Consider the following 26287-nt stretch of genomic DNA (forward strand, 5'->3'; position numbering starts at 1 on the left):
CAGAACACTTCCAAAGTGGTAGTAAAAGTCAAACAGATTTTAAAAACCTCAACAGAAATTTCAAATGTTATAATGTCATCTGTAATGCCTAAAATATCAAGTATCCGGACATCAAGAAAAATGGATTCAGGTTAAAAACACTAACCTCCTGGTGATCAGATATGTTGATTGAAGTTTCCAATTAATAAAAAATGGATTTTAATAGTAAATAAGTTTGGTATCAAAATCTTTTTACAGTGGATCACTGGAGAAGTAAAAAAGGACATCACACATCCTTAGGGTCAGGTCCAAATTCTGCAACATACACAGAACCTTTTTTACTCTGACCCCTACTTCTCTCCCAGATACTTCTTGCCGCATGTTAATGAGTATGGTCAGCTCGTGACCATCCAGAAAACTCCTGCTTATTTTTTACCAGCTCAAATGTCACCTTCTCTTTGTAGTCTTTCTTAATCCCTTCATAGGCTGAACTACCTCTCATTTATGCTCCCAGATGAACTTTGAACTTGATTTTTTTTTAATGTTTATTTTTGAGAGACAGAGTGTGAGACGGGGAGGGGCAGAGAGAGAGGGACACACAGAATCTGAAGCAGGCTCCAGGCTCCGAGCTGTCCGCACAGAGCCCGAGGTGGGGCTCAAACCCACGAGAACGGTGAGATTATGACCTGAGCTAAAGTTGGATGCTTAACCGACTGAGCCACCCAGATGCCCCTGTACTTCATTTTTAAGCAGTGTATTATAGCATTTAGTCTGTTATAGGTTTTCCTGGTTAGGCCGAAAATGTTGACTGAATTAAAGAAATATGTCATTTAAATTCCTAAATCAGTATGCAAAACATCTGTTACAGAGTAAATGTTCAATTACAATAGTTCCCCCTTATCTGTAGGGATAGGTTCCAAGACCCCTCCCTAGTGGGTGCCTGAAACCACAGATAGTACCAAACCCTAGATATACTGGTTTTCCCTATACACACATACCTATGACGAAGTTTAACTTGTAAATTAGACACAGTGAGAGATTAACAATAATACAGAACAAATTATAACAATAGACTGTAATAAGTTATGTGAATGTGGCTTCTCTTTCAAAATACCTTATTGTACTGTAATTACCCTCTTTTGGGACAGTGGTTGACCACAGGTAACTAAAGCCATGGAAAGCGAAACCGGGGACAAGGAGAGACTGCTGTAATACTGGTCAAACTAATTAATGACTGATTGAGCAAAGTATTATTAGAATTACGGTTATAGCTAGAAGTTGCCTAAACACCTGAATCTACTGTGTGAAATTGAAGGTTTCTTAAATATAACATACATCTAAAACTCGCAGGAATTCAGGCCTATGGATACTTAGCGATAAGCGACACACAAGTTTATTACTACACTGGCAAATTGCACGTTCTCTCTACAGAGGTGAATTTGTTCAAGTGGAATGATTGTCTGAAAATATCACTATGTCTAAGAGGTTCTGAGAAGGATGGTCAGGCTTATAAATCTGACCACTATTCTGTCCCAACAAACCCTACTGGCGCCTCCCAAACTGTTTCCTGCTTAGAAGTGAATTTTCCTAGATTTCTGATGACGTGAATGCCCTTCAAAGATTCTACTGTCGCTCCTTTGCGTTGGTCAACAACACTGCCCGTTAGTCACTAGAAACTTGGCAAATTACTAACCTAGCAGAAACATGGAATATGTATATTCTAAATAGGAATCACTTTTAAATCAATTTACTGAACTTTATATTGCCACAACAAATCTTCATTTCTTGACGGTCCCTAAAAAAAGATAGACTTTTAAAATTTAGTACTGCTAACCTTAATTTCAAAATTAACTACCTAATTATAATGAATGTATAAGTATTTGTACGAAGTATAGCAAAATACTATTAGTGTCTCAAGATTGCTACATGTTAACCTAAGATCCAGAGCCTATAACAATGCTTTTAAGTTTCCCTTTCAAAAACTCAACCCTCATTTCTTTGTTATAAAAAACATGCCTCTAGTTATTTAAAAATATATACATAAGGAAAAATACACCAAAAGCTATCAAGGAAGACTGTGTTTGATTATTCTAGAAGTCTAACCCATTTAGATTCTCCTAAGAGTTATTTTGAGCATGCAGTTTACAAAAGCTTATTTGAACAATTTAAGCTTAATCTTACTATGATAAACATAAACACAAATAAACACAGAGTATGAAAGAACACCATACAAATTGTTGGTTTTACTGGTATTACAATGTCGTTTTAATACAAGCTAAATAGAAACACAATTGTTAGATATCCAGTCACCTATCCTGTGAAACAATAGGCCAAGATCTACCTTGAAGCACTTATAAAAATGAAAATGTATAAAACGTCTTCCTCAATTAACTCTAAGGACAACATATACAAATGCAAAAACATGAACTTGTTAATAATCACATCAAATGTTGAGCTGCTGCCTGAGCAGTAAAAAAACTATTCTAATTTTAAAATTAAATAGCTCCAGGTAAAAGCATGCAATTTCCCATATCTGCTATCTTTGTATTCTGCACAGAGTTCCAAGGCAAAGATTGTTTCTAGCTTTCTGAACCACCAGAGACGATGACCTGTGTGGCTGACTTATTACAGGCCTTTTAGTCTTCTTTCCTGATAGGTCCTTAGCTTCTTTGGAAGGAGGCATATGAATGGGTCTCCATGGAATTGGGTTATAAAAGGCTGGTTCTGGATAAGAATTTCCACTGTAAAAATCTAAAATTATTAAAAAGTCAGAACAAAACAAGAAAAAACTTCTTAAGATCAAAGAAACTACTTATTTTTAAATTCCTAGAAAAATGTTACAGTATCAAAAGGGCAAAAATATCACTGAGAAGCCAACTTAATCCATTTAAAACTTGAACTCTAAAATATTTTCAAACAAGTAACATTTTTCAAATACAGTAAGTATTGCAGTAAAAATTAAAATATAAACGATAATTCTAGAAGTCCAAAGAGTGTTCTTAAAATCTATATAAATAAAACCTCATATAAAAATTTTACTAGGAAATCCCTTTTTGAACCCTTAAATTGAACAAAATCTTCATTTTCTTACCTCAGTCTGGGAAACCACTGATTCTGTACTAGTTTTCCCTAGTCAGATACTAAACTTTAGAGAGAGAGAAAAAAAAAGTATATTGCAATAGTGCATATTTAGCTAAAGTGAACAAAACTCTTATTCATAATGACTGAAATTCTACATTACTATCACTCAAATTGATCAGATTTCATAATATCACTAAAATTTTGCTTATTAAAAGCAGTAGAGCATTTGCAAACAAAAGTTTATTTGAACAAAACTCATTTAAATTGCAAAAAATTTAATAAAATAATCCATTATTTTAGCAAATAACTTCCAGTAAATATGTATATTCCCACCTAAAGTTTTCACTTTCCCATCCAATCCTTCGGTCAAAACCACCGCTTATTACTATTTTTTTTCAGACAGGAAAAGAAGAAAAAAGAGCAGACCATGCCCGGTGCCTACTAGCTGTAATGGATGACTTCTATGACATGTGGGAGAGGCCTGAACCCTGACAGCAGGAATGTGTCGTTCAGACACTGGCAACCCACTTTGACTGCAGAGATATGTCAACACACACTTCACCGAGATGGTCAAAACAAAGTCTGGAATATGTTCTATTGTGTGAACAGAACAGAATGGGAGTATTTTTTAATAATAAATCACTTAAACAAGTGAAGGCAGCTGTCAGCAAGGCCTGAGCTTCCAACATGAGGCACAAAGAAAAACATGCAGCGCCATTTCCAACAAGGGCAGGCCCGAAGGCCCACCGGTTTTGTGTCGGGGTCATACGCCGCGCAGTACTCCGCCCTGCAAAACAAATGTGCCCAAGACGCTGCAAGTTCTGCCTCAGGGAGGGTTACAGGAAGGGGAGGAAAAAAAGGCCCCTTAAATGCATCCTCCTTAAGGCTTCAAAAGCCAAAAACATAAGAAAGTTTCAATGTGTTTCTTAATGTTACAAATCATTACTTTTGCAACTACTGCCTTTAAAATATACCTGATTTATAGAGAATGACAATAAATTTATTGTATCTCTATAGGAACACAGTGTGTTATAATCTTCCAGAAAATAGTAATTTGAAAGAAAAATGATTTTTACACATTTCTATTTCTGTCAAAAGGAAACATAATGTATAATATTTGCTCCTGCAAGCCATATTTATGTAAGCCACATAACATTAAAACCAACCTGTAAGTTTTCCGTTGGCATAACCATAGCCCTTTGCAGCTGGACGAGGTTTATTTTTTGCATTTTCCAACCATTCCTTAAACTTTTTCTCTGCTATTTCCTTTTTTTCCTGTAATTCAGCTTGCCGTTGTTTTTCTTTTTCCTTAAAATGACAAGACCAAAGAATCTGTAGTGATATTCTATAACTAAAAATTCTATTCAAATTGCACTGACTCTTTTCCCCAGTAGCTCCCCACCCCAATGGCTTACTGATCATAAATACTAAGTCATATTTATATAATTTGAGAGCAAAATTTAACATGATCAGGGATACGATCTAAAGATGGCTGCCTCTAAACAACAGTAAGACGTCAAACCCAAGAAGAAAAAAGCAATTTTCTGTTTGTTTTTTTTTTTTTTTTAACGTTTATTTACTTTTGAGAGAGAGAGAGAGAGGGAGAGAGAGGGAGGCAGGGAGGGGCAGAGAGACAGGGAATCCCAAGCAGGCTCTGTGCTGTCAGCACAGGGCTGGACACAGGGCTCAAACTCAGGAACTGTAAAACCATGACCTGAGCCGAAACCAAGAGTCGGATGCTTAACAACTGAGCCACTCAGGCGCGCCAACAATTTGTTGTTTTAAAATAGAACAGTAATTAATAAAATGTAATAAGGCTTTCATAAAAACACATTAAAAATATTTAAAACATAAACAATGATAAAGTTTGAACCAGACTGAAAATATACCAACAGGCTTATTAATATTTGTCAACCTAACAAAACCACAATTCATATTCATTTCTGAAACTTACACATAATATAAATAAGTAGGGATAGCTTCATATATTTATTTTATGCTAAGATGGTACCAATTTTCCATAAGAAACTTAAAAAAAAATTTTTTTTTACTAAATTAAAAAAAAATTTTTTATTTATTTTTGAGACAGAAACAGCGTGAGCAGGGGAGGGGCAGAGAGAGAGGGGGACACAGAATCTGAAGCAGGCTCCAGGCTCTGAGCTGTCAACACAGAGCCCGGCGTGGGGCTCAAATCCACCGCGAGACTGCAAGATCATAACCTGAGTGGAAGTCGGACACTTAACTGACTGAGCCACCCGAGAGCATCCCCTCTGTGAGAAACTTTTTATACAATATAGTTGGCATGTATGAACACCAAAGCCATACATCTCAACTGGTCACTTTAATAAAAATACCTTTTCTTTCTTCTTCTTCTCACATTCTTCAGCATTTTTTTTCTTCAACCATTCCTGATATTTTTCTTTTGCCTTTTCTTGCAAATGTTCTTTCTCCATCTCCTTTGCTGCTTTTTCCTCCATTTCTTTATTAATTTTTTGTTCCCTTTCTTTTTTTTTCTTAAATAAAAATGAAGGAGTTTTAATTGGAATATTTATAATTATGCTCATACAAGCAATGAGTGTTATATGAAGTAATCTTTTAAACTTCAGTTATTTCTTAAAATAGGTGGAAACATAGCGACCGACACAATGTGGCTTATGAAAATATGTAACACACCTGGTCAATTTTAGTCTACCAACTGGGCTGTAAGTTTCATGACAACAGTAGCAAAGACCTTGCTCATGAAAGTAAACTCAGAGCCTGTGACAGTGCTAAGTAAATAGTAGGTATTCAATACAGATATATTGATAGTGAACTGAAATTACAACCTGTTAGACTATCCTGAATTTTGTATGTTTTAATAAACGTTGACCTTCACTCTAAAATAGGAGTGATATACCTACATTTCTTGGACAGTTTGCCAATATGAACACTTAGATAAAATCTTCTCCATCAGTGAGTTACAGAGAACAAAAAAATAACATTTTGGACCATTAGATACTGCTATAAGGGTACATACAGACAAATCTCTAGCTATACAATTCTTGTAAGTCTTACACAGATTAGACGTTGGCCAACAATGGTCCCCAAGCCAAATATGGTCCACTAGCCACCTATATTTGTAAATAAAGTCTTATTGAAATGGAGCCATACCAATTTATTTATATATTTGTTGTCTATGGCTACTTTTGTACCACAACAGCAAAGTTGAATGGCTATAACAGAGTGTACGGCCTGCAAAGCCTAAACTATTTATCTGGCTCTTTACAGAAAAAAATTGGACTATAACTCAATGTTTTTTTCTTTTTCATTCAGAATACAATTTACCAACGCAGTCACATTCTAAATAAGCCAATGACATGGCTATCTCTCTTTATCAAAGGTGTAGAAAACAACATGCAAGGCATAAGTATATGCAATAAAGATGCCAGATGCATCACCCTTCACGGAGCAAAGAAATATGGGCTAAGAAACAAAATTCTTCCACTGAAAGCATCTTGTAGAATACTTTAATATAAGCAATTCAATTAACACCCAAGTAACAAACATCAGTTACATACAACATATGTCCAGTCCTATGCAGGAAAAGCGAGTCTTAAAAATCAAAGCCTGAGTCATTCCCCAAGTTGCTAAATGTACTTCTGTCTTGCTGGCCAGATGATAGCTCCAAAAAGGAATCCTTTCCTGCTAAGAATCCGATTTCCACGGAAACAATACTGGATTTTAACTACTCTACTGTCAGAAAAGCTATGAGATTGAAAAGGATCTTGTAGCATATCTGGCTCACTGACGCATGAGACTTTTCCACAACTCATCAACGAGGAGTCACCCAGTCCCTACATTGTCTTCAATTATAACAGCTAACATTTACTGAGTGCTGACTCTTCCTGTTACTTTTCTATATACTTTCTACGTTTGTACTATGTCAATTCTTATGACCGCAATATGAGGTGAGCACTATTATGATCTTACCTTACAAATGGGAAATGAAGGCACAAAGAGGTTAAGCCATGTGCCTAAGGTCACACAGATAAGTGGCAGATCACAGATCATACAGACACAGAGATGAATGAATGTTAAAAACAATTTTATGCCAATTAATTCCACTTAAATGAAATGTCAAATTCCTTAAAATATTCCATTTTCCAAAACTGATTCAAAAACAAAAGAAAGGATCTGAATAACCTTCTATCTGTAAAAATAATTCGGAATTTAAAACTTTCCCACAAAGAAAACTCCAGCCTTGAATAGCTTCACTGCCGGATTCCATCACACATTTAGGAAGAAATAATACCAATCACCACATGAATTATTTTGGAAAACAGAAAAAAAAAGTGTAAATATTCAAACTCATTTTAAGAGCCCAGTAGTACTCTGATATCAAAACCAGACATGGAAGTCATTAACATAGTATCAGGAATAAGCAAAATAACTGTTCTCATCACCAAAACCATGAAATTCTTAGGGATACATTTAACAAAACATGTGTAATACCACTGTACCTTGAAAACTAAAAAAAAAAAAAAAAAATCACTGACAGAAATTAAAGATGATGCAAATAGAAAGAAAAATCATGTTTACAGACTTGAAATTTGATATTATTAAGATGTCAATTTCCTCCAAAATGATCTATATTTTTAATGTAATCCCAACTGTGGCAGGCCTTATTAAAGCAAACATGATCAGAGAAATTCTAAATTGTATATGGAAAGATGCAGAGTAACTAAAACAATTTTGTAGAAGAAAAAATGGAGGATTTACACTCTCTGATTAAAAGAATTATAAACTCAAGAATTATAGAGCTTCAGTAATAGGCTTGGGTGGTAATGGCACAGGATTAGATCAACGGGAGAGAATAGAGTCCAGAAATAGACCTATGCTTAGACGGTTAATTGATCTTAAACAAAAGTGCCAAGGTAATTAAATAGGGAAAAGATTATCTTTTCAACGAATAGTGTTAGAACAATTTAGCATCCATATGCAAAAAAAAAAGAAAAAAAAAATCCCTGATGCTTAATTCTTACCACACATTAAAAGTAACTTAAAATAGGGGCGCCTGGGTGGCGCAGTCGGTTGAGCGTCCGACTTCAGCCAGGTCACGATCTCGCGGTCCGTGGGTTCGAGCCCCGCGTCGGGCTCTGGGCTGATGGCTCAGAGCCTGGAGCCTGTTTCCGATTCTGTGTCTCCCTCTCTCTCTGCCCCTCCCCCGTTCATGCTCTGTCTTTCTCTGTCCCAAAAATAAATAAACGTTGAAAAAAAAGAAATTTAAAAGTAACTTAAAATATAGATAAAAGCTAAAGTTATACAACTTCCCGAAGAAAACAATGGAGGACATTCTTACCCCCTTGGTGTTAGGCAAATGTTTCTTAAACAGGACACAAAAACGACAAGCTATAAAAAAATAAAATATCAACTTTATGAAAATTTAAAACTTCCCTTTAAAAAATACCACTGAGGAAAATTAAATGGGAAGAAATATTTGCTATATCTGTATATCTATATATAGATATATATGAATGAATTAAAGGAATATATAAATAACTCTTACAATTTATGAATAAGACATACAATCCTTCCACAAAATGGGCAAAAATTTAAGCACAACACAAGACAAAAACAGGACAAGAGATGTAGAAATGGTTGGTAGTGTTATAGACTGAATTGTGTCCCCCAAAATTCTGTTGAAGCCTTAACCCTCAAAGTGACTGTCTTTGGAGATAGGACCTTTAAAGAGGTAATGAAGGTGGTTAAAGTCATAAGGATAGGGTCCTAATCCAGTAGGGCTGATGTCCTTATAAGAGGAGAAAGAGACATCAGGGATATTCATGCAGAGAAAAGGGCATGTAATGGTGTGGAGACAAGGCATCCATCTTGCAAACCAGGAGAAACCAAACCTTACTGATAACCTTCATTTTAGACCAGCCTCCAGAACGATAAGAAAATAAATTTCTGTCATTTGAGCTACCCAGCCTGTGGTATTTTGTTATGGCGGCCCTAGGAGACTAATACAATAAGCTTATGAAAAGATGCTAAATTTCAGATCTCAGGGAGATGAAAACAATGACACCCCACTACACATGCACCAGAATGACTTAAAATGAAAAAGACTGACAATATAAACCTTGGTAAGGATGTGGCACAGCTAGAACTTTTATACAATAATCATAAAAAATGTAAAATGATACAAGCATATTAAAAAACAGTTTGGCAATTTCTTTTAAACACATACTTACCATACAACCTGGCAATTCAGTTCCTGAGCAGTTACCCAAGAAATGAAAACAAATGTCCACAGAAAGACTTGTACAGGGGCGCCTTGGGTGGCTCAATCAGTTAAGTGTCCAACTCTTGGTTTTGGCTCAGATACTGATCTCATGGTTTGTGAGTTCAAGCCCCCTATTGCACTCTGTGCTGATAGCATGGAGTCTGCTTGGGATTCTCTCTCTCTGCCCCTTCCCCACTTGGGCTCTCTCTCTCTCAAAATAAACAAACTTAAAAAAAATTGTACATAAATGATCAGAGAATTTTATTCATAATACCCCAAAATCAGAAATAACCCAATTTCCCATCAACTAGCAAATGGATGGACAATTTGTGAAATTACATAGAATATAATACTTATTGTTGAAAAAAAAGAAGGCAAAATCAATACCAGGAAATTTTAAAAACAAAAGAGGCCCAATGCAAAAGAATATATATTCTATTATTCGATTTATATGAAATTCTAGAAAAGGTAAATCTAATCCAAAGGCACAGCAGGGAGACTAATGGTTTCCTTGGAGCTGAGGCCCACTGTGGGTGGAGAGCAGAGGCTGACTACAAAAGGGCGCAAGGGAACTTTTGGGAGTGATGGAAATGTTCTATGTGCCGACTATGGCACTGTTTATCCAGGTATACAAGTTTGTCAAGTCTCATCAAAATTAAGAAAGGTGTATCTTATTGTATGTAAATTATAGTTCAATGATGTTTCTTTTAAAACATCAAAAAGACTTTCTGTAGAATTTATGCCAGAGAAGAAAGAATGGAATGCCTTTAGTTGTTAGCAAAAGAACAGAGCAGGCACTCAGAGAGATGGACTAAGAGAGAGCAGCCCGTTACTAAGTGGCTTCAGGTTTTCTGGCACTCCAGTTCTATACCACACAGAGCACAATAATAAATCTTCCCTTTTTCAGGACGGGGCCCTGAGAGAACCTTTGTTTTTTGTAACTAAAGGAAACTAACAAAATAACTGGTTACTTAAAGTTTCGGAAGTTCTATTTTGGTTCCTCTAGTAGTATCTGCCACAGTGTAAAAGTATTCAGTGCATGAATAACAGTGTTATCAATCATCTGCTTTATTGATCCGAATTAATTTTTTACATTGAAATATCAGTTCCATGTCTTAAGAGTTAAAAGTAATTTTATTTTTAATCTTTTTAAAACAATGAAGGTAAATAAAGCCCTTTTACAAAATATGTGATAACATGCTGTAAAAAAAAATAAATCTAAAAATATGAATTAGTATGGCCACACAAATTTAAGAGTACCAGATGAGATAAGCCATTTATTTGAAAAGGACTTAACAATTTACAGTCATATTAGAAGAACCAACTTTGCTAATGGATACATAAATTCTTTTTGTCTGATTACTTGATAGAACACAGTGAAAATGACTTAGAGAAAATTACACCACAGATATAGCTAAAATGTGAATGAAGCTAGAGGCAGTGGGGGACCACACACCATGAAATGTAAACAGAGGAGAAAAAAGCTAGATGCCAGACGGGAAGAGAAGAACCAGGAGAGCAGTCTTTACAAATAGAGGTAAATCTAACTAAGACTGAACTAGGAAATCTGACAGGTCTGAAAGAAAAAAAAAAAAAATTAGAGTAATCAATTATTCCTTCATTTGTACAAGAATTCTGCAGAATAAATAAATTTAATTTCTCAGGGCTCATTTCTGAACTATTCTCATACTTATGGACTCTTGCTTTCAATAATTGGTGATTTATGTCAGGACAAGCCATTTCCCTCCAAAAGAAAAAACAATTTTTTTCTCAAATAACTGGATTAGATCTACTGACACTAATTAAAATAGAGAATATATCATCTCTCAGCGGTATCTTACATTCTCAGAAAAACAACAACTATGTTTGATTGGCATGGTAAAATGAGCTTAATGGAGCTAAAAGATAAGAGAAGCTTTTAGAGGAGAGAGAATACTATTCTGTACATGTAAAACGGTTTTGTTTTATAGCCAAAAACTTCACAAAATTATCACCCAGAGCTTGCAAATAGTCACACAGACTTAAAGAATTCTTTCTTGTTATATTATGGAATGAAGCAACTTAAAAATAATAACTTACTTCTGAAGATCAAATATGTTTATGGTTACAACACACACACGTCCAGCCAATTTCCTTCTTATAATATCTGGATGAAGAAAGCTATGTCATCTTCAACTTACTGAAATTATTGGTTAGGTACTCTTATTAATTCCATTGAGCATTAGATTCAATAATAGTTAAGGACAACTAGAATGAAAAATTTAAAACTCTGTCCAGTAACTTAAATATTTGACTAAATTCATAAAATTGGATCAAATAAGAAAAGCAGTACCATTCTAAATATGTAAAAATCACAATAGGAAACAAAGAAAATATAAGTATTTTCAAAATGTCTAATTTATGAGCCAATATAAGAATGTATTAAAACTGAAAGATAGCAGATGAACATAGGGGAAGGGGGAAAAAAAAAGAGAGAGAGAGGGAAGCAAACCATAAGACTTTTTTTTTTTTTTTTTTTTTTTAATGTTTATTTATTTTTAAGGCAGAGAGAGACAGAGAGTGAACAGGGGAGGGTCAGAGAGAGAGGGAGACACAGAATCTGAAACAGGCTCCAGGCACCGAGCTGTCAGCACAGAGCCTGACGCGGGGCTTGAACTCACGGACCGCGAGATCATGACCTGGGCTGAAGTTGGACGCTCAACCGACTGAGCCACCCAGGCGCCCCATAAGACTCTTAACTATAGAGAACAAACAGGGTTGATGAAGGGGAGTGGGGGGGATGCGCTAGATGGGTGATGGGTACTAAGGAGGGCATTTGTTGTGATGAGCACTGGGTGTTGTATATGTAAGTGATGAGTCACTAAATTCCACTCCTGAGACCAATATTACCCTATATATTAACTAACTAGAATTTAAATAAAAATTTGAAACGAAAAATAATAAAATAAAACTGAAAGATAATAGATTTACTCATACATTCCAGTAAAAAATGCTTTCTATATTACAAAGAATGATGCTAGATCTTATACTGGATTAAAAAGTTATAATGTAAAAAATAATTCCTATCCTTAAGAGTCTTTAAATTATAAGGAAGTGAAGATATATGCATAATACAAAATAGCAACAAAATATATAGATAATACAAGGCAGTGTATGACAAAGTGATACAAATTGAACAAGGATTCAGAGAAGGAAAGAGTTTCTATTTCAAGCATGTAATCAGTGAGTGATTCATGCAGGAAATACTTCAAGTTGGATAATAAAGGGAAAGGTAGGGTGGAGGATATGATGAGATTCCATGTTGATGAAGTATAATATAAAAAAATAAGGAAGAAACAGAATGGAAGTGTTCTCAAAACTTCTCATGACTACATATCCCTGGGGAGTGGGGAGCACAGTCCATTGAGATTTCCTTGAAATCTATTGTGTATCTTAAACACAATATAGAAGTTATATTCCACTCCATTAAATATCTATGCTTGCTTTAATATGAAAATAACACTCTTCCTCTCAAAAATTTCCAGTAAAACTAATACTCTAAGAAGATGGGCCACGATAATCTTATGTGTGCTCCCAGAAGAATGCTAGTAAGAAACAACAGCACAGAAGGAAGGGAACCACAGGAGGAAGATACCGCTCAGAGAGCAGAGAGTAGAAGATCTTTCACCAGCCAGGCTAGAATTGTGAAAACATTCAGAGGTCGGTCGGGAATCATAAAAAATATATTTTGAATTGGGGAATGACGTTTGCCTTTTTAGCAAGATCAGTCTGGCAAAGACACAGAGGTTGTATTCATTCACTCAACAAACATTTTCGGGTATCTATTATGTGCCAGGCACTGATCTAGCTGCTAGAGAACTGAAGAAAAGAGGCAAAAATCTCTGGTCTGATGGAGTTCACATCCAGTGTGGGGAAATAAACAGTAAATAAGTTGAAAGATACAACAGGACCAGATAGGAAGAGATCACAAACAGGAGAGTAGGGACTATACAGGAAAGGTGGGGTGAGGGGGGGTCACACACAAATGAATATAATTCTGATTATGCTGACGTGGCTGAGCTGACAGCAGTACTCATAACAGAAATCAAAGGAGAATGGGCACAAATGGGTTGTTTTAGATTTGCAGGCTTAGAGCTGCCTGCCAAACGAACAGATGGAAACCCAAGACTCCAGCATGTCAGGCCTAGAGATACAGACTTCATGACTACCTGAAGCAAGACACAAGGAAGCCACAGGAGGGAAAAAGGGAGAGAAGCAGAGAACAAAGGGTAGAAGACAGAGACTTAGCAAATGTCCATGAAGACAGAGGAAAAAAAATCAGGTCAGAGAAGAAAGAAACTGAGAGAAAATAACAAAAACCTAGGTTATGAGGAGTAATGAAAAGAAAAAGACTTTGCAAAAAGAGCGGTCAGTATGTGGGTGTGCATTTTCTTTTTCTCCCTACCTGTTCATTCTTCTTCTGAACCCATTCCTTGTGCTTTTCTTCAGCAATTGCCTTTCTTTTTTCACGTTCTTCCATTTCTTTTCTTTTTTCTAGCTGTTGATTTAATTCCTACAGATTTTTATTCAAACAAAGGCAACATTTAATAAAAGTACTTGAATCGCATATTAAAAGCAAGTCTGACATTAACCAAATTAAACAAGAACATAATTTCCTTTATAGAAAGTACACCATTAGTGACAATAACTTACTTCAGTAACTAGTCTATGATGAAAAGAAAGCATTGGTAAAAACTATAAGTCATTTTTTAGAAATGCAAATAATTGCTTGGCAGCAAAACACTAGGTTCTTAGACTAAACTTCAGCTAAATTACCCTCATTGAAATCAACTTTCCCACACATAAATTTTGGCATCACTGTATGCTATTGGCAGAAGCTCAAGAGAATTGCAACTTTTTTAGCTATAAAAAGCTTCTAGATTCTTAATGCAGATAAAGGACAGGAGTTAAATAATCCCTAAATTAAAATTTTAATTCAGAGTTAACCAAAAGAAGAAATGTAGAGAAGTGATTCAATTTTCTTGAAGAAAAAAAAGAATCCAGATTTTTCTTCACTGATTTTATAGCTGCTGGAGTGTAAAACAAAACCACATTCATATCCCAGATTATTTAACTGCCTTGCTGTCACTCGAATCTACACGTTTGGGCATTTCCTCAGGAGAAAGAATGTAGAAGGTATGGCCAAATAAAACTTCGAGCTGAATGCCACCACTCTGTCACTCATCAGTTAAATTACTGCATTAGTTGAGAATGCTGTTCAAACTAGACTCCTAGGACTCAACTGCCATAATTACTGGTTATTTTTCTTCTCCCTCCTTAGATACTAATAATCAGATACTTTTATATCTCTTTCATTGGACCTCAGTCCTCCTCCCCAGCCCTCCCTTTCCCAAAGACCTACCTACCTGAGCGTGGGTGCTAGTAGGAGGGCCAATTTTTCAACTCTCAGACAATTCCAGTGTGATACATGAAATGAAGATAAAACTTGACACCAAGAACATACCTTTTGGACTTTAGAACAACTGGTCGCAGGATACCTGTCTTCCATGACCTCTCATCCTAAAATTCTGCTGCATAGAAAATAGCTGCCCTCACTCGTTCAGAAAGTCTTCCAACTTTTCAACACTATACACCCCTCACCACCCCAAAAGTAAAATATCCATCTTGGTTTTAAAGGGATTCTTCATTACCTCTACAGATGCTATGCCTTGATTATTCACCTAATACTTTTTTTACGCAGTGCCTACTATAAAGACAGCAAGAACCAAGATACAGATGAAATTCCAGATGTCTCCAATCTTATGTGGATCTACATACGAAAGCATTGAAGCACCATATAGCGAGGGGCTGTGTTTAACAGTTCAGGAAGTGGAAAGGAAGGGAGGGGAAGAGGAGAGAACCAGTGTGAACCACGGTCGTTGGAAATGAGTACCATAAGAGGGTCAGTGAGGAGATGGCTTGACAAGGGCGGGGCAGACTAGAAAATCAGAGTGTCGTACTAACTAGATAGCAAAAGGTCTTTCGAGACAGGCACAGTAAATTGAACACTACGAAGCAGGAATACATGGGAAAGGGAATGATTCTGAACCCTTCAAGTTTGCAGACTGCATTTGAAGGGAGGACAACTACTTTGAGGGAGCTGACTGGGAGGCTGCCACAGTGTAGGAGTAGTGAGGGGAAGAAGGTCTGAGAAGAAGTGTGTGTGTGTGACTGCTAGATACAGATCTGACAACCACATATCCAAAATTTTCCAAAATACTCTTATTTTATTTTTAAGGAAAGTAGTCATTTAAACATACAACTAATAATATGATTGATTATATTTAAGTACCCTTTTAAGATTCTTCACGTAACTGTACTAAAAACTCAGAGAAAAAAGCAGACTTATTCTTCACAAATTTTAGTTGATGTAAGAATTAAAGATGAAGGGTCAAAAGTACCTATAACTGACAAAATGCTGTAACTGACTCAAACAGTGCTCTACTGTCAGGATGTCTGTTCAAGTCATTGGCTACCCCAGAATACACATCCCTTTCTGAGACACAATCCCCTCTCCCCAACAAACACACAGGCGGCCCCTCTCAGAATTCCCAGCCTGACAGCCTCCACCTGTTTACCACCAGGCCATGCCTTTTCCAGACACAGCCAGCGTCCTCGCCAACACAGACCCTAGGATGTCTTTTGGGAGACCACTGAGTTTCAACAGAATTATAGTTATTTTCCCACAGAGTGAACACTGGATTATGGAAAACCAAAATCCAAAAAGGATCCTAAATGTATATTTTTATTTCAATAGCTTTTGCTGACTTTCGAAGAACTTTTGATCACTGAAGGTAGGAATCAGGAAAAGTTACAGTTTTGAGTTTCATCAACTCTAAATATATCCTGCCCTATTTCTTTATTAAGGGCTAATGAATGAAATGGCCATAGGCAAGATGGGGAAAAAAAAGAAAAAAGCACCTGGATTACTCACACACTAGATCATTTTTATAATTTAGAACAGATTATATTAAAATGTTAAAGCAAATGTTAAAAATTAGAATTAACTAAAGGTTATAAAGAATTTAGGGCAGTCTAAGTAAGTTTTTTAAATAGTAAAAATGTAAATATAAAATGTATATGATCTATAATACCAATATGCTAGTTTTTCATAATACTAATGTTCAACATTTACTATATTTATCACTCAACATTAGTTACAAATATAACCAATTTTATAAGCACCATATGTTGATGGATTAAAGCAATTTCTTTTTAATTTTTAAAAAAATTTTAGGGGTGTCTGGGTGGCTCAGTTGGTTGAGCATCTGACTCTTCATTTCCACTCAGGTCATGATCTCGCAGGTCACGGTTTGAGCCCCACATCAGGCTCTGCACTGACAGCATAGAGACCGCTTGACATTCTCTGTCTCCCTCTCTCTCTGCCCCTCACCTACGTGTGTACTCGCTTTTTCTCTCAAAAATAAACATTAAAAAAAATAATAAAAAATTTTTAATTTTTTTAAAATAGTTTTTTAATTCAGTCTTAGAGACATGTCTGAAACAAATGCCTGTCTAAAAATCTGTTGCTAAAATAATATTTAGGAGAAGAGATGATTTTTTAATGACCCAATTCTCCTTTAAATTTTCCTTTAAGTTTTCAAGGAAAAAAACAAGACTGGTAGGGTAAGTTCAAAATTAAATACTAAGTCTGACCCATTCATTTCTACAATACACCTTGATATTATGGAAAAAACATTTAAGAAATTGGAAGTTGAAAGAACGAGGACCCAGTCTCAGCTTTGCCAGGAACTGAAACGTTGGCAAAGTTACTTTCTGGTCCTCAACAAGAATCTGAAATGAATTGTTCCTCATGACTAATAATCTGTGCTTTTAATGGTATGACTTGTAAACAAATCAGAGAATGCAATAAAGTAGGACAGAAAAATAAGAAAAGCATCACTTAGAAAATAAAACAAGGAATAGGGCGCCTGGATGGCTCAGTCGGCGGAGCATGTGACCCTTGATCTCAGGGATGTGAGTTTGAGCCTCATGTTGGATGTAGAGATTCCTTAAAAAATAGAATCTTTGAAAAAAAGAAAAACAAAACAAAGCAAGGAAAAGGCATGAAAATAAATGTGAATATCACAAGAACGTAAAATAAACTTATAAAGTGAGTAGTGGGCCTATATGTTTTTATACCGTTGGCATGAGTGATACACTAAGATTCATGCTAAAAGATTTTAATTGGTTTAGAGTTAATGATGTAGCCATACGAAACTTCAAAGTACTAAATACATGAAGAGATTTTAATCTTTCAACTAAGCATACCCTGCTACCTGCTTAATCATTGTGGTAGGGACTTTATACTCATTATTTTCATCTGTTCTCAAAACAAATCTTCAGGATTTATTATTATCATCTGTTTTAATACCTAATAACAACTAACTTTCATTGAATGCTTCCTATATACTAGGGTATCTCCTTATGTTCACTTGGGTCCTCCTAACAACACTATGAGGTCAATATTATTCTCCCCCTTTTATTGATAAAGAAATTGAGGCAGAGCGAGGTTAAGGATATGCCCAAGACCCAAGTTTTTAATCCAGAAAGTACAGCTCAAGAATTTATGCTTTTAACCACACTATTATTGCCTCTCTAACATCTGGTTTACAGATAAAGAATCTGGGACTCAGAGAAATTGGGTAACTCTGCCAAGGTCACAGTTAGAATGGCAAAACTAAAAATTTAGGCTTGTTCTATGTGACTCCAAAGTTCAGGCTCCCTTTTGAATCTTTTGTAATTTAATTGACTTCTTTTACTGTATGCTGACTCTGAAATAACTTGAAGGGATTCCTCCTTTCCTTAATGTAATAAGTGAATCTCTAGGTTGGAGATAAAGCTAAATACCATAAACTGAACTCCACTTTACCAATGGCTCATTAGATCAGTGTTTTCCAAACTGAGTCTAAAACCAATCTGTGGGTTTTAAAAACAAAAAATAAAGGGGTGCCTGAGTGGCTCAGTCAGTTAAGCATCTGACTCTTAGTTTTGGCTCAGGTCATGATCTCACAGTTCATGAGATGGAGCCCCATGCTGGGCTCTGCGCTGACAGCACGGAGCCTGCTTGGTACTCTCTCTCTCTCTGCCCCTTCCCTGCTCACGCTCTAAATAAATAAAGAAGGAAGGAAGGAAGGAAGGAAGGAAGGAAGGAAGGAAGGAAGGACAGAATACCAGATTTTGCACAAAATCAAGACATCGTTTCAGATATGTATATGTATGCATTTGTGTATGACATGAAGCAAAGTATATTTCTCACCAGGAACAAATATTTTGAAAGCTACTGCACTAAATAATGGAATTAGAAATGTTAAAATTTGAGGCTAAAACTCTGGGGTCTCAATAAACCACATTAATTCTGAAAATAAATGAAAAAGCTTTAGAAAGGCCACAAATAGCAATGTTATCAGTAACAATACCAATACAACAATACCAGTCACCATATTCTGTCTCACTTAAACCTCACAAAAATCCTGTGACATAGGTATTACTTTTATTCCTATCTAAACAAGCCCACCTGGCATCAAATCTTAAGCTCTTTCTCAAGTCCCTTGCCCTTCTAAGAGGAAACAAGTACTACTGTGCACTTCTCCAGGAATAAATTTGTGTTTTACAAACATCATGCAACAGGGACACAGCAGAATACACTGGTTTCTACAATCATTGAATCATGCCACGACCCCTGAATATGTGACTGCCTACACGGTTCAAAATCCATCACAGAAATAACTAGTGACAAAACTGATATGGAAAATTTATTACAAGAAGATCATGGACAGCAATGCTTTAGATCCAGGGATTTTTATGGCAACATAGTTACTAATAGATTACATTTAAATATATAACAATAGTGAACCAGTTAATTATATTCTAGTATATATCTAATACACTTAAAATACATTTTAATAATCTTAGCCAACCATTTAGAAATGATGTCATAAACACATTCAATGATACAGAAATATATTAACAATATGCCAGGTGGAAAAAAGGTTACAAAAGAGTTTGATGCTGTTTCATTAGAAATAAGACACACCCCTTACCACTCAGATCTACTTGGTTTCTAGGTTCAGATAGGGAGAATCCAGATAGTGAATAACTACAGGATGCCAAATCCTCCAAATCCTCCAAATCCTCCAAATTCGTTGCTAGGTTCTCAGCAGCAAATACGAAGAGTTCAAAGGATTCATGTGAAAATGTATCTCACGCTATTTTAGGAGTTTGGAGAGTGAGAGTTCAGAGAGAATCACAAACACAGAAATGCTCACAAGTGAGGCAGCGAGGCACAGAGAAACTGAAAAACCCTGAAAGCCCAGCAGATTCCCGTCTCCCCACACACACTCACCCTAGGCCAAATGCTCTGAGTGATAGGGGGGTAGGTTTCTGTCTCTATTTCAATTTTGGTTTCTCTTTTTTCTTAAAAATTTTACCAAATAAATGCAGTTGCATTTACTTTAGTTAAATGTATATATGGTGAAGCTCCATTTTATATGTCTTAATATGCACACTTGTAGTTTGTTTTTTTTTTTTTAATTTACACTGCAGAAAATCTGGAAGGCTATATGCAATAATATTAACATTGGTTATGTTTAGGTGGTAAAATTAGAGATTTTCATGTTCTTCATTATACTTAGCTGTATTTTCCAAATGTTCGTATGATGAATGTATTATTTCTACAAGTAGAGAGATTAAAGCGGAAATAGCAAACTGATACAAAGAAACGGAAAAATTTTGTTTTGAGGGATAGTATTAACATTTTACTTGTGACAGCAGCTCTAATTTGTGAACTCATAGATTCAGTAAAAAGGATACTGTCTAATTTACCTCCAGAGCCTTCTGTTGCAGACGGTCACGTTCTTCTTTTTCTTTGCCAACAAACCACACTTCCCATGGTGTCAGGCGGCTTTCAGGTAGGCACACCTGTTTCTGTTCTTGGTTATCTTCTGACCCAACCACACTGCTACAAGAGAGAGGACACTATAGCATCTGTATTCAAACCTCTTTGGCTTAACAGTGAAAATCACTGAAACTACACAGCAAAAGCAGTATAATATATACTAAATGTATTTATAATACTGTGATTTTTATAAATACATACATATGAATTTAATTATATATAAACATACACTTGAAAAATCATGAACAGGAAGTCCAATATTGGAATTAGTTATCTATCAAACTGCTTTTGAATTCATCACCTAAAATCACATTATTTAAAAACCCATTGGGATAACTATACCAATCCATTTGGCTCAATGACAACATTTTTTTTTTTTTATTCTTAAAAATCTCTCTTGGGACACCTGGGTGGCTCGGTCGGTTAAACGTCCGACTTTGCCTCAGGTCATGATCTCATGGTTCATGGGTTTGAGGCCTGCATCAGGCTCTGTGCTAACAGCTCAGAGCCTGGAGCCTGCTTCAGATTCTGTGTCTCCCTCTCTCTGTTCCCCTCCCCTATTCATGCTATGTCCCTCCCTCTCTCAAAAATAAATAAACATTAAAAAAAAAAAATCTCTCATCTGGACAACTAATTACAACAAACGATCCTAATCAGATCCTGGAGCAGACTTTCCCCTTTTCCTCCCTTAAATAGTCCCAGGGGGGTGGGGGTGAGACTATGTGTGTATACACACACACACTCAGAATGATAAAGCAAATGTGTTAACAATTAAGGATTTTGGGGGCGCCTGGGTGGCTCAATCATTTAAGCGTCTGACTTCGGCTCAGGTCATGGTCTCATGGTTCGTGGGTTCCAGCCCCGTGTCAGACTCTGTGCTGACAGCTCAGTGTCTGGAGCCTGCTTCAGATTCTGTGTCTCCCTCTCTCTCTATCCCTCCCTCATGCTTTGTCTCTCTCTCAAAATAAACAAAAAAGGTTTTTGTTGTTTTTTTTTTTAATTAAGGATTTTGGGTGAAGGGTAAACAGAATTTTGTTTTCTTTAAGATTTTAAAGTAATCTCTACACCCAAAGTAGGACTCAAACTTGCAACCCAAGATCAAGTCCCGTGTTCTACCAAGTGAGCCAGCCAGTTGCCCCAGAAATTCTCAACTTTTCTGTTAAAGTTACCAAAAAATATATATGGTTCTTATATTCTTTAATGTTCTGGTTGACTCCCTTCTGCCATTCTTCACACAGGGTGTTTATGACTCCCCAGTTTAGTGACCTCCATCTCCACTATGCACCTCTGTCAGTCTGTCTCTTTTTAGGTACATGGAAAAATAAGTACTCATTCATGCTCAAGAGAAGAGGGGAGGGGAGGAGAAATACTGGGCCTCAGCCAGATACACAAGCCTCATAAAACTTAGCAAAAGCGGAACCATTGGGACCCAAGGAGAGAAAGGTTGTTCGGGACCCAAGGCAGCTCTAAAGACTAGGTGTTTATAGACTCAGTGCCTCTGTCTCTTTAACATTCCTGCTTCAGGCAACCAACCGCCTTGCCCACCGCTCTGCACAACTTCTTCTACCTCACGGCTTCGGCTTACTCATTTTTTTTCCTGCTATTCATTCTTCCATGTCCTCATGCAATTTGTATTCTGGCAGGAAAGAGACACTGTTGATGTGTTCTTTATTTCTCATATGAGCGTTTCCTTCTCCGTCTTGAAGAAACACCTCATCGGCTCCCACAGTTTCAACTACCACCAGGTGCGGATGGTGCCCACATCAGTCATCCCAGGCCAGATCTTTCTCCTGAGCTACAGATGTATTTCCAACCATCTGACAGACAGCTCCACCTAAATATCAATCAGCGGCAAACACGTCTAATCCTCTTCTACCCTCTCCACCGAGAAAAATTTTACTTCTCTTCAAATCCTACCTCAGTGAAGAGGACCAAGAGCCACCCAGCCAGCCACTCCAGAAACCCAGACCCGTGTTCCTCCTCCTGTTCCCTGTCCACATTAGTGCCCCCACCACCCACACCTACGCCATTACCTAGTCATGTCTCTTCTGCTTCTTTCAATTTTCTCAAGCCGTTTTCCTCTTTCCCAACCTTACCACCACGGTGTGGACACAGCCGGCCTTTCTGCCTCCGTTTCAAACCATTTTCCACAACTCTGGACAGATTCAGCCTTCAAATGCGATCATGTCACTCCCTACCTCAAGGGCCTTCTGTGGCTCCTGCCCACAGGATGAAATCCAAACTCTACAGCCTGACACCCAGGGACTGGCTCCCGCCTGTCTTCCCAGCCTCTTTGCCAATGGCTGCTCTGGACCGTACCGGTCTCGTCGCACTGAAGCAGACTGATGAATGCGCCATGCCCCTGTGCTCCGCAGTTTCGTCTAAAACTGAAATGCCTCCACCTCCCCAGGGGGAGACATGCAAGGGGCTTGGTTTGGAAATACAACATCTGGGATGAATCTCTACCTGCTTCCTCCTAGCTAAGTACATTTCTGAACCTACTGAATCCTCTGTTCTCATCCAGCACATGGACATGAGAGCAGAGGCTCCCTCACAGGTGCTACTGCATGAGACAATCTATGCTACGGCACTTAACACAGATTCTGGGCACTCAGTGAGCATTTGGTGCGTGTCATTTTGTAGGAGGAGGAGTTCGGCTAATCCTACTCTCCCTTCAAGATTCAACTCAGGGGGACCCCTGGGTGACTCAGTCGGTTGAGCGTCTGGACTCTTGATTTTGGCTTAGGTCATGATCTCTGGGTTCGTGGGATGGAGTGCTGTGTCTGCTCCCACACTGGCAGTACAGAGTCTGCTTGGGAGTCTCTCCTCTCTCTCTCTCTCTGCCCCTCCCCCTCTCGCCCTGTCTGTCTCTCTCAAAATAAATGAATAAACATTAAGAAAAAAAAAAAAACATTCAATTCAGGCATTAACTCTGCAAAATATCTGGACTAAGTGCCTTGGGCTGTCTGTCACTTGTCCCTCTCTGCCATAGGCTATGAATTCCCTACAAACAGAAAGCATGTTTTAAATCATTTTTTATTTCAAGAGTCTAGCTTAGGGCCTAGAATATAGTAAGGTCCTAAGAAATATTTGTTGAAAGGGTGAGATCAGTGTTTTTCTTAAAAAAAAAAAAAAAAAAAAAAGACACTTTAAATATTAAATGCCTTGCCTTAACATTTTTAACAAATGATATCATATACACTACAAAATGTAGTGTATACAGCATATACACTACACCTCTACCCATAATCAAAAGAGGCTTAATAAGCAGCTTTTTACAACTAAGACATTTATTAAGCATGGTTTTCCTAATGCACAGAGTGATATAAAAACCAGGATAAAGGTGAATAAATAGAAGGCCCAAGGCATATGATGAAAGACTCCAGGAAAATAGTTCTCAGTATCTTTTCTGAAGTCAACTGTGAGCTTCATCTCAGTCCCGTCCAACATGCTCGAAGCCATCCTCTAAGCACGGCTCTATGAACACCTAAAATACCCAGAGCTCATCTCACCATGCGCACCTGATGCCTCAGTCTATCCCTGTGGCAGATGAACAATGGGCACAAGGCATACAATCCCACACAGCTCTGGGTGTACTCCCTGGTCCATGGAGAGAATGCCCACTGCTGGAACTGGGCTGGGCTGCCTGCTCTCCTCATGGCTCGGGCTGCCTGCTCTCCTCATCACCTCACCCCCAAACTGTCCAGGGCACCAACTGAAGGTTGGAGGTAGGGAGGACGAATGAGGAAATTTTGTAAACACTTACTTTCCTGAAAGGAAATGCTAGGTTTTCTGAAGCATTTGAAGACAGCAACTGTACCTACGTGTTCTCTAGGAGTGGGAATTAGGCATTCATTCAGCACATTTATTGAACACCTAATAGGCATCTGCCACTTGCTACCCACAAGGCCTGGCAAGTTGTGTATTCCTTCCAGGCCATATCCTACCTATTCCCTTTGGTTCATAGGGAATGAGCTGTGATATGGCAGCGATAAGGAGGGAAGCCTTAGTCCTGGGATGCTACCAGCTTGTTTGGGCTTTGGCTAAAGTGAGACATAAAACATGTCTGGCTCCTCTCCTGAGCTCCACTTGATTAGGGCTCTGGCTCCTGGAAGCTAACGCAAGGTCGCAGTAGCTGCTCTGTGGTTTTGATAACCATCGCTCCTCCATAGGTTGTTAAACCGTGTCAACACTGCTCAGCCTTGTTGGTTAGACTCAGAAGGTAGTTTCCAAAGCCTTAAAATTATTTCAAAAATCCTTGGGACCAACTCAATCCTGAAGAATGCCTATGACCCACATGAGAATGGACTCCCGAAACTCTATCATCAAGAACCACTATCAGGTTGATCAGAGGCCTGTTTCTTGTTGCTACAACCAGTCTGGACAAGTGGCTTGCTTGGTTACTCTTACTGACCTCCATTCCCCCAATGTACTTACTTTTACTTTCTCACTGCTGTGACTGTGTATAGCAGTCATCTCATATGGTTCCATATTCCATCCACGCATTTCTGGGTATGACGGCCTTACCCTCAAGCGGGCTACCTTGCTGCTTACACATGAAGCATACGTTCTCTGGCCTGTATTTCTGAGATCTCCTGTATTGTGCCTTACACAGCTTGATAATCAGAAACTTGTGAGTGTTTTCTAAAGATGATGCACGAGCCTACTCCAGAAGGAACCTGCATTACTCAGCCTGTCTCAGAAAGTTATTCCTGCAGGGATAGGCCCTTTGTTCTTGTTTCTATACAGCTCATAATAATAGGCATGTCGCATAGGGAAGACAGAACCTGATCGGTATACCTCAGTGCTAGGCCTGGCTCTGCTAATAGCTAGGTGGGTGCCTCTGAATCCACTTTGTACTTGCATCCTGAGCCACAGTTTTGTTATCCATAAAATGAGTACAATAAATTATGTAGGCTTTAATTTCATGAGAGTAGAGGCCATGTCTATCTTGTTTATGGTCCCCCGTATCTAGATTAGTATGTGGCACAAACTAGATGTTTGCTGAGTAACTGTAGAAATTAAAAAAAAAAAAAAAAAAAAAGGTGATTTTAATAATCTCTTTGGTTCTAGCACTGACTCGGTGATTTCTATTCTGTTCGGTGAGTGGTCAGACCAGACCCAGCCTTGTCTTTGGATGCCGGGATGGACATTGCTAATCTATGTTTCAGCTCCTCATATGGCCCCCAAAGCAATACTGCTTTACTACAACCTCCTTCACTGGCAATCAGATCTTTTTCAAAATAACCCCAGGTACTACCAAGGCGCAGGAAACAATTTTGGTGTTAAGGGTTTGAACAAGAGTTCTGGTGTCCACAGTCTGACTTGTGAATATTCAGGAAACTCCTGAAATGGTGGAAAATTTTGTGTTTTTGAGACTACGTAAGTTTTTCTGCACAGGGACTGTAGCGATCATATTCTCAGTTAAAGAGATTTAGAATCCTAGAAAATCTGCAGGCGTGTGTGAGAACTGGCCCACAACTATACGTGCAAACAGCAGCGGCACCTCAGAATGCAGGGGCCTGCACGGCCCCGGCCCCGAGGCGGGCGCCAGGAGGGTGTCTGGCAGCCAGAAGAAGGCGCTTGCAAGGGTCTAAGGGATCTTGAGAGGGGCAGTACCGGCCCGTAGCCCAGGGTTTACCTGACGCACCCCTGTAACTCCACTCCTCTCAGGTTCGCCACCTTAGCTTCTAAATCCTGAGCATCTTCCTCCACGTCCTCCTCATCCTCCCCGTCGCCATCGTCGTAGTCAAACGGGAAGCTCTGGTGGCCAAGGGGAGACAACAGTGACATGGTGGAATTGCTGCAGCTCAGCGGCGGCGACGGCGAGCAGACCGTCACCGTCTCCGGCCCCTGCCCCGGGGCGCCCGCCATGAGGTCGGAGAAGGGGCCGCAGGAAGGCCGAGACCTGGACCTGCAGCCGGCCGAGGAAGCCGGCGAAGCAGCCCCCCACAGCCCGGCCGCCCACATCGGGCCCGCCAAGTTCAAACCGGCAGAGTGGCGGCGGGGACGTGCTCTCCCAGCAGGCC

The 26287-nt window shown here is 38.2% G+C and overlaps 1 protein-coding gene across 5 annotated transcripts; it reads right to left on the reverse strand.

Annotated features, from left to right (window-relative positions):
* Positions 1 to 2194: 2194 nt before the first annotated feature.
* On the reverse strand, positions 2195 to 26284 carry CCDC34 (coiled-coil domain containing 34). 5 transcript variants are annotated; one of them, XM_045484824.1, is made up of 6 exons: positions 25900 to 26284; positions 20186 to 20321; positions 13767 to 13874; positions 5415 to 5573; positions 4227 to 4368; positions 2195 to 2730 (listed from the first exon to the last, which is right to left on the reverse strand). In XM_045484824.1, exons 1-6 carry the CDS (start codon positions 26226 to 26228, stop codon positions 2516 to 2518), a joined length of 1089 nt encoding a protein of 362 aa, XP_045340780.1. In that variant the 5' UTR covers positions 26229 to 26284; the 3' UTR covers positions 2195 to 2515. The 5 variants fall into 5 exon arrangements, with proteins under 5 accessions (XP_045340780.1, XP_045340779.1, XP_045340776.1 ...); XM_045484823.1 differs by lacking the exon at positions 5415 to 5573 and having other exon boundaries at positions 20186 to 20318; positions 25909 to 26283; XM_045484820.1 differs by lacking the exon at positions 5415 to 5573 and having other exon boundaries at positions 20186 to 20318; positions 25900 to 26283.
* Between the last annotated feature and the right edge of the window lie 3 nt (positions 26285 to 26287).

Source organism: Leopardus geoffroyi, chromosome D1 (assembly GCF_018350155.1).
Source record: "Leopardus geoffroyi isolate Oge1 chromosome D1, O.geoffroyi_Oge1_pat1.0, whole genome shotgun sequence".
Lineage (NCBI taxonomy): Eukaryota > Metazoa > Chordata > Mammalia > Carnivora > Felidae > Leopardus > Leopardus geoffroyi.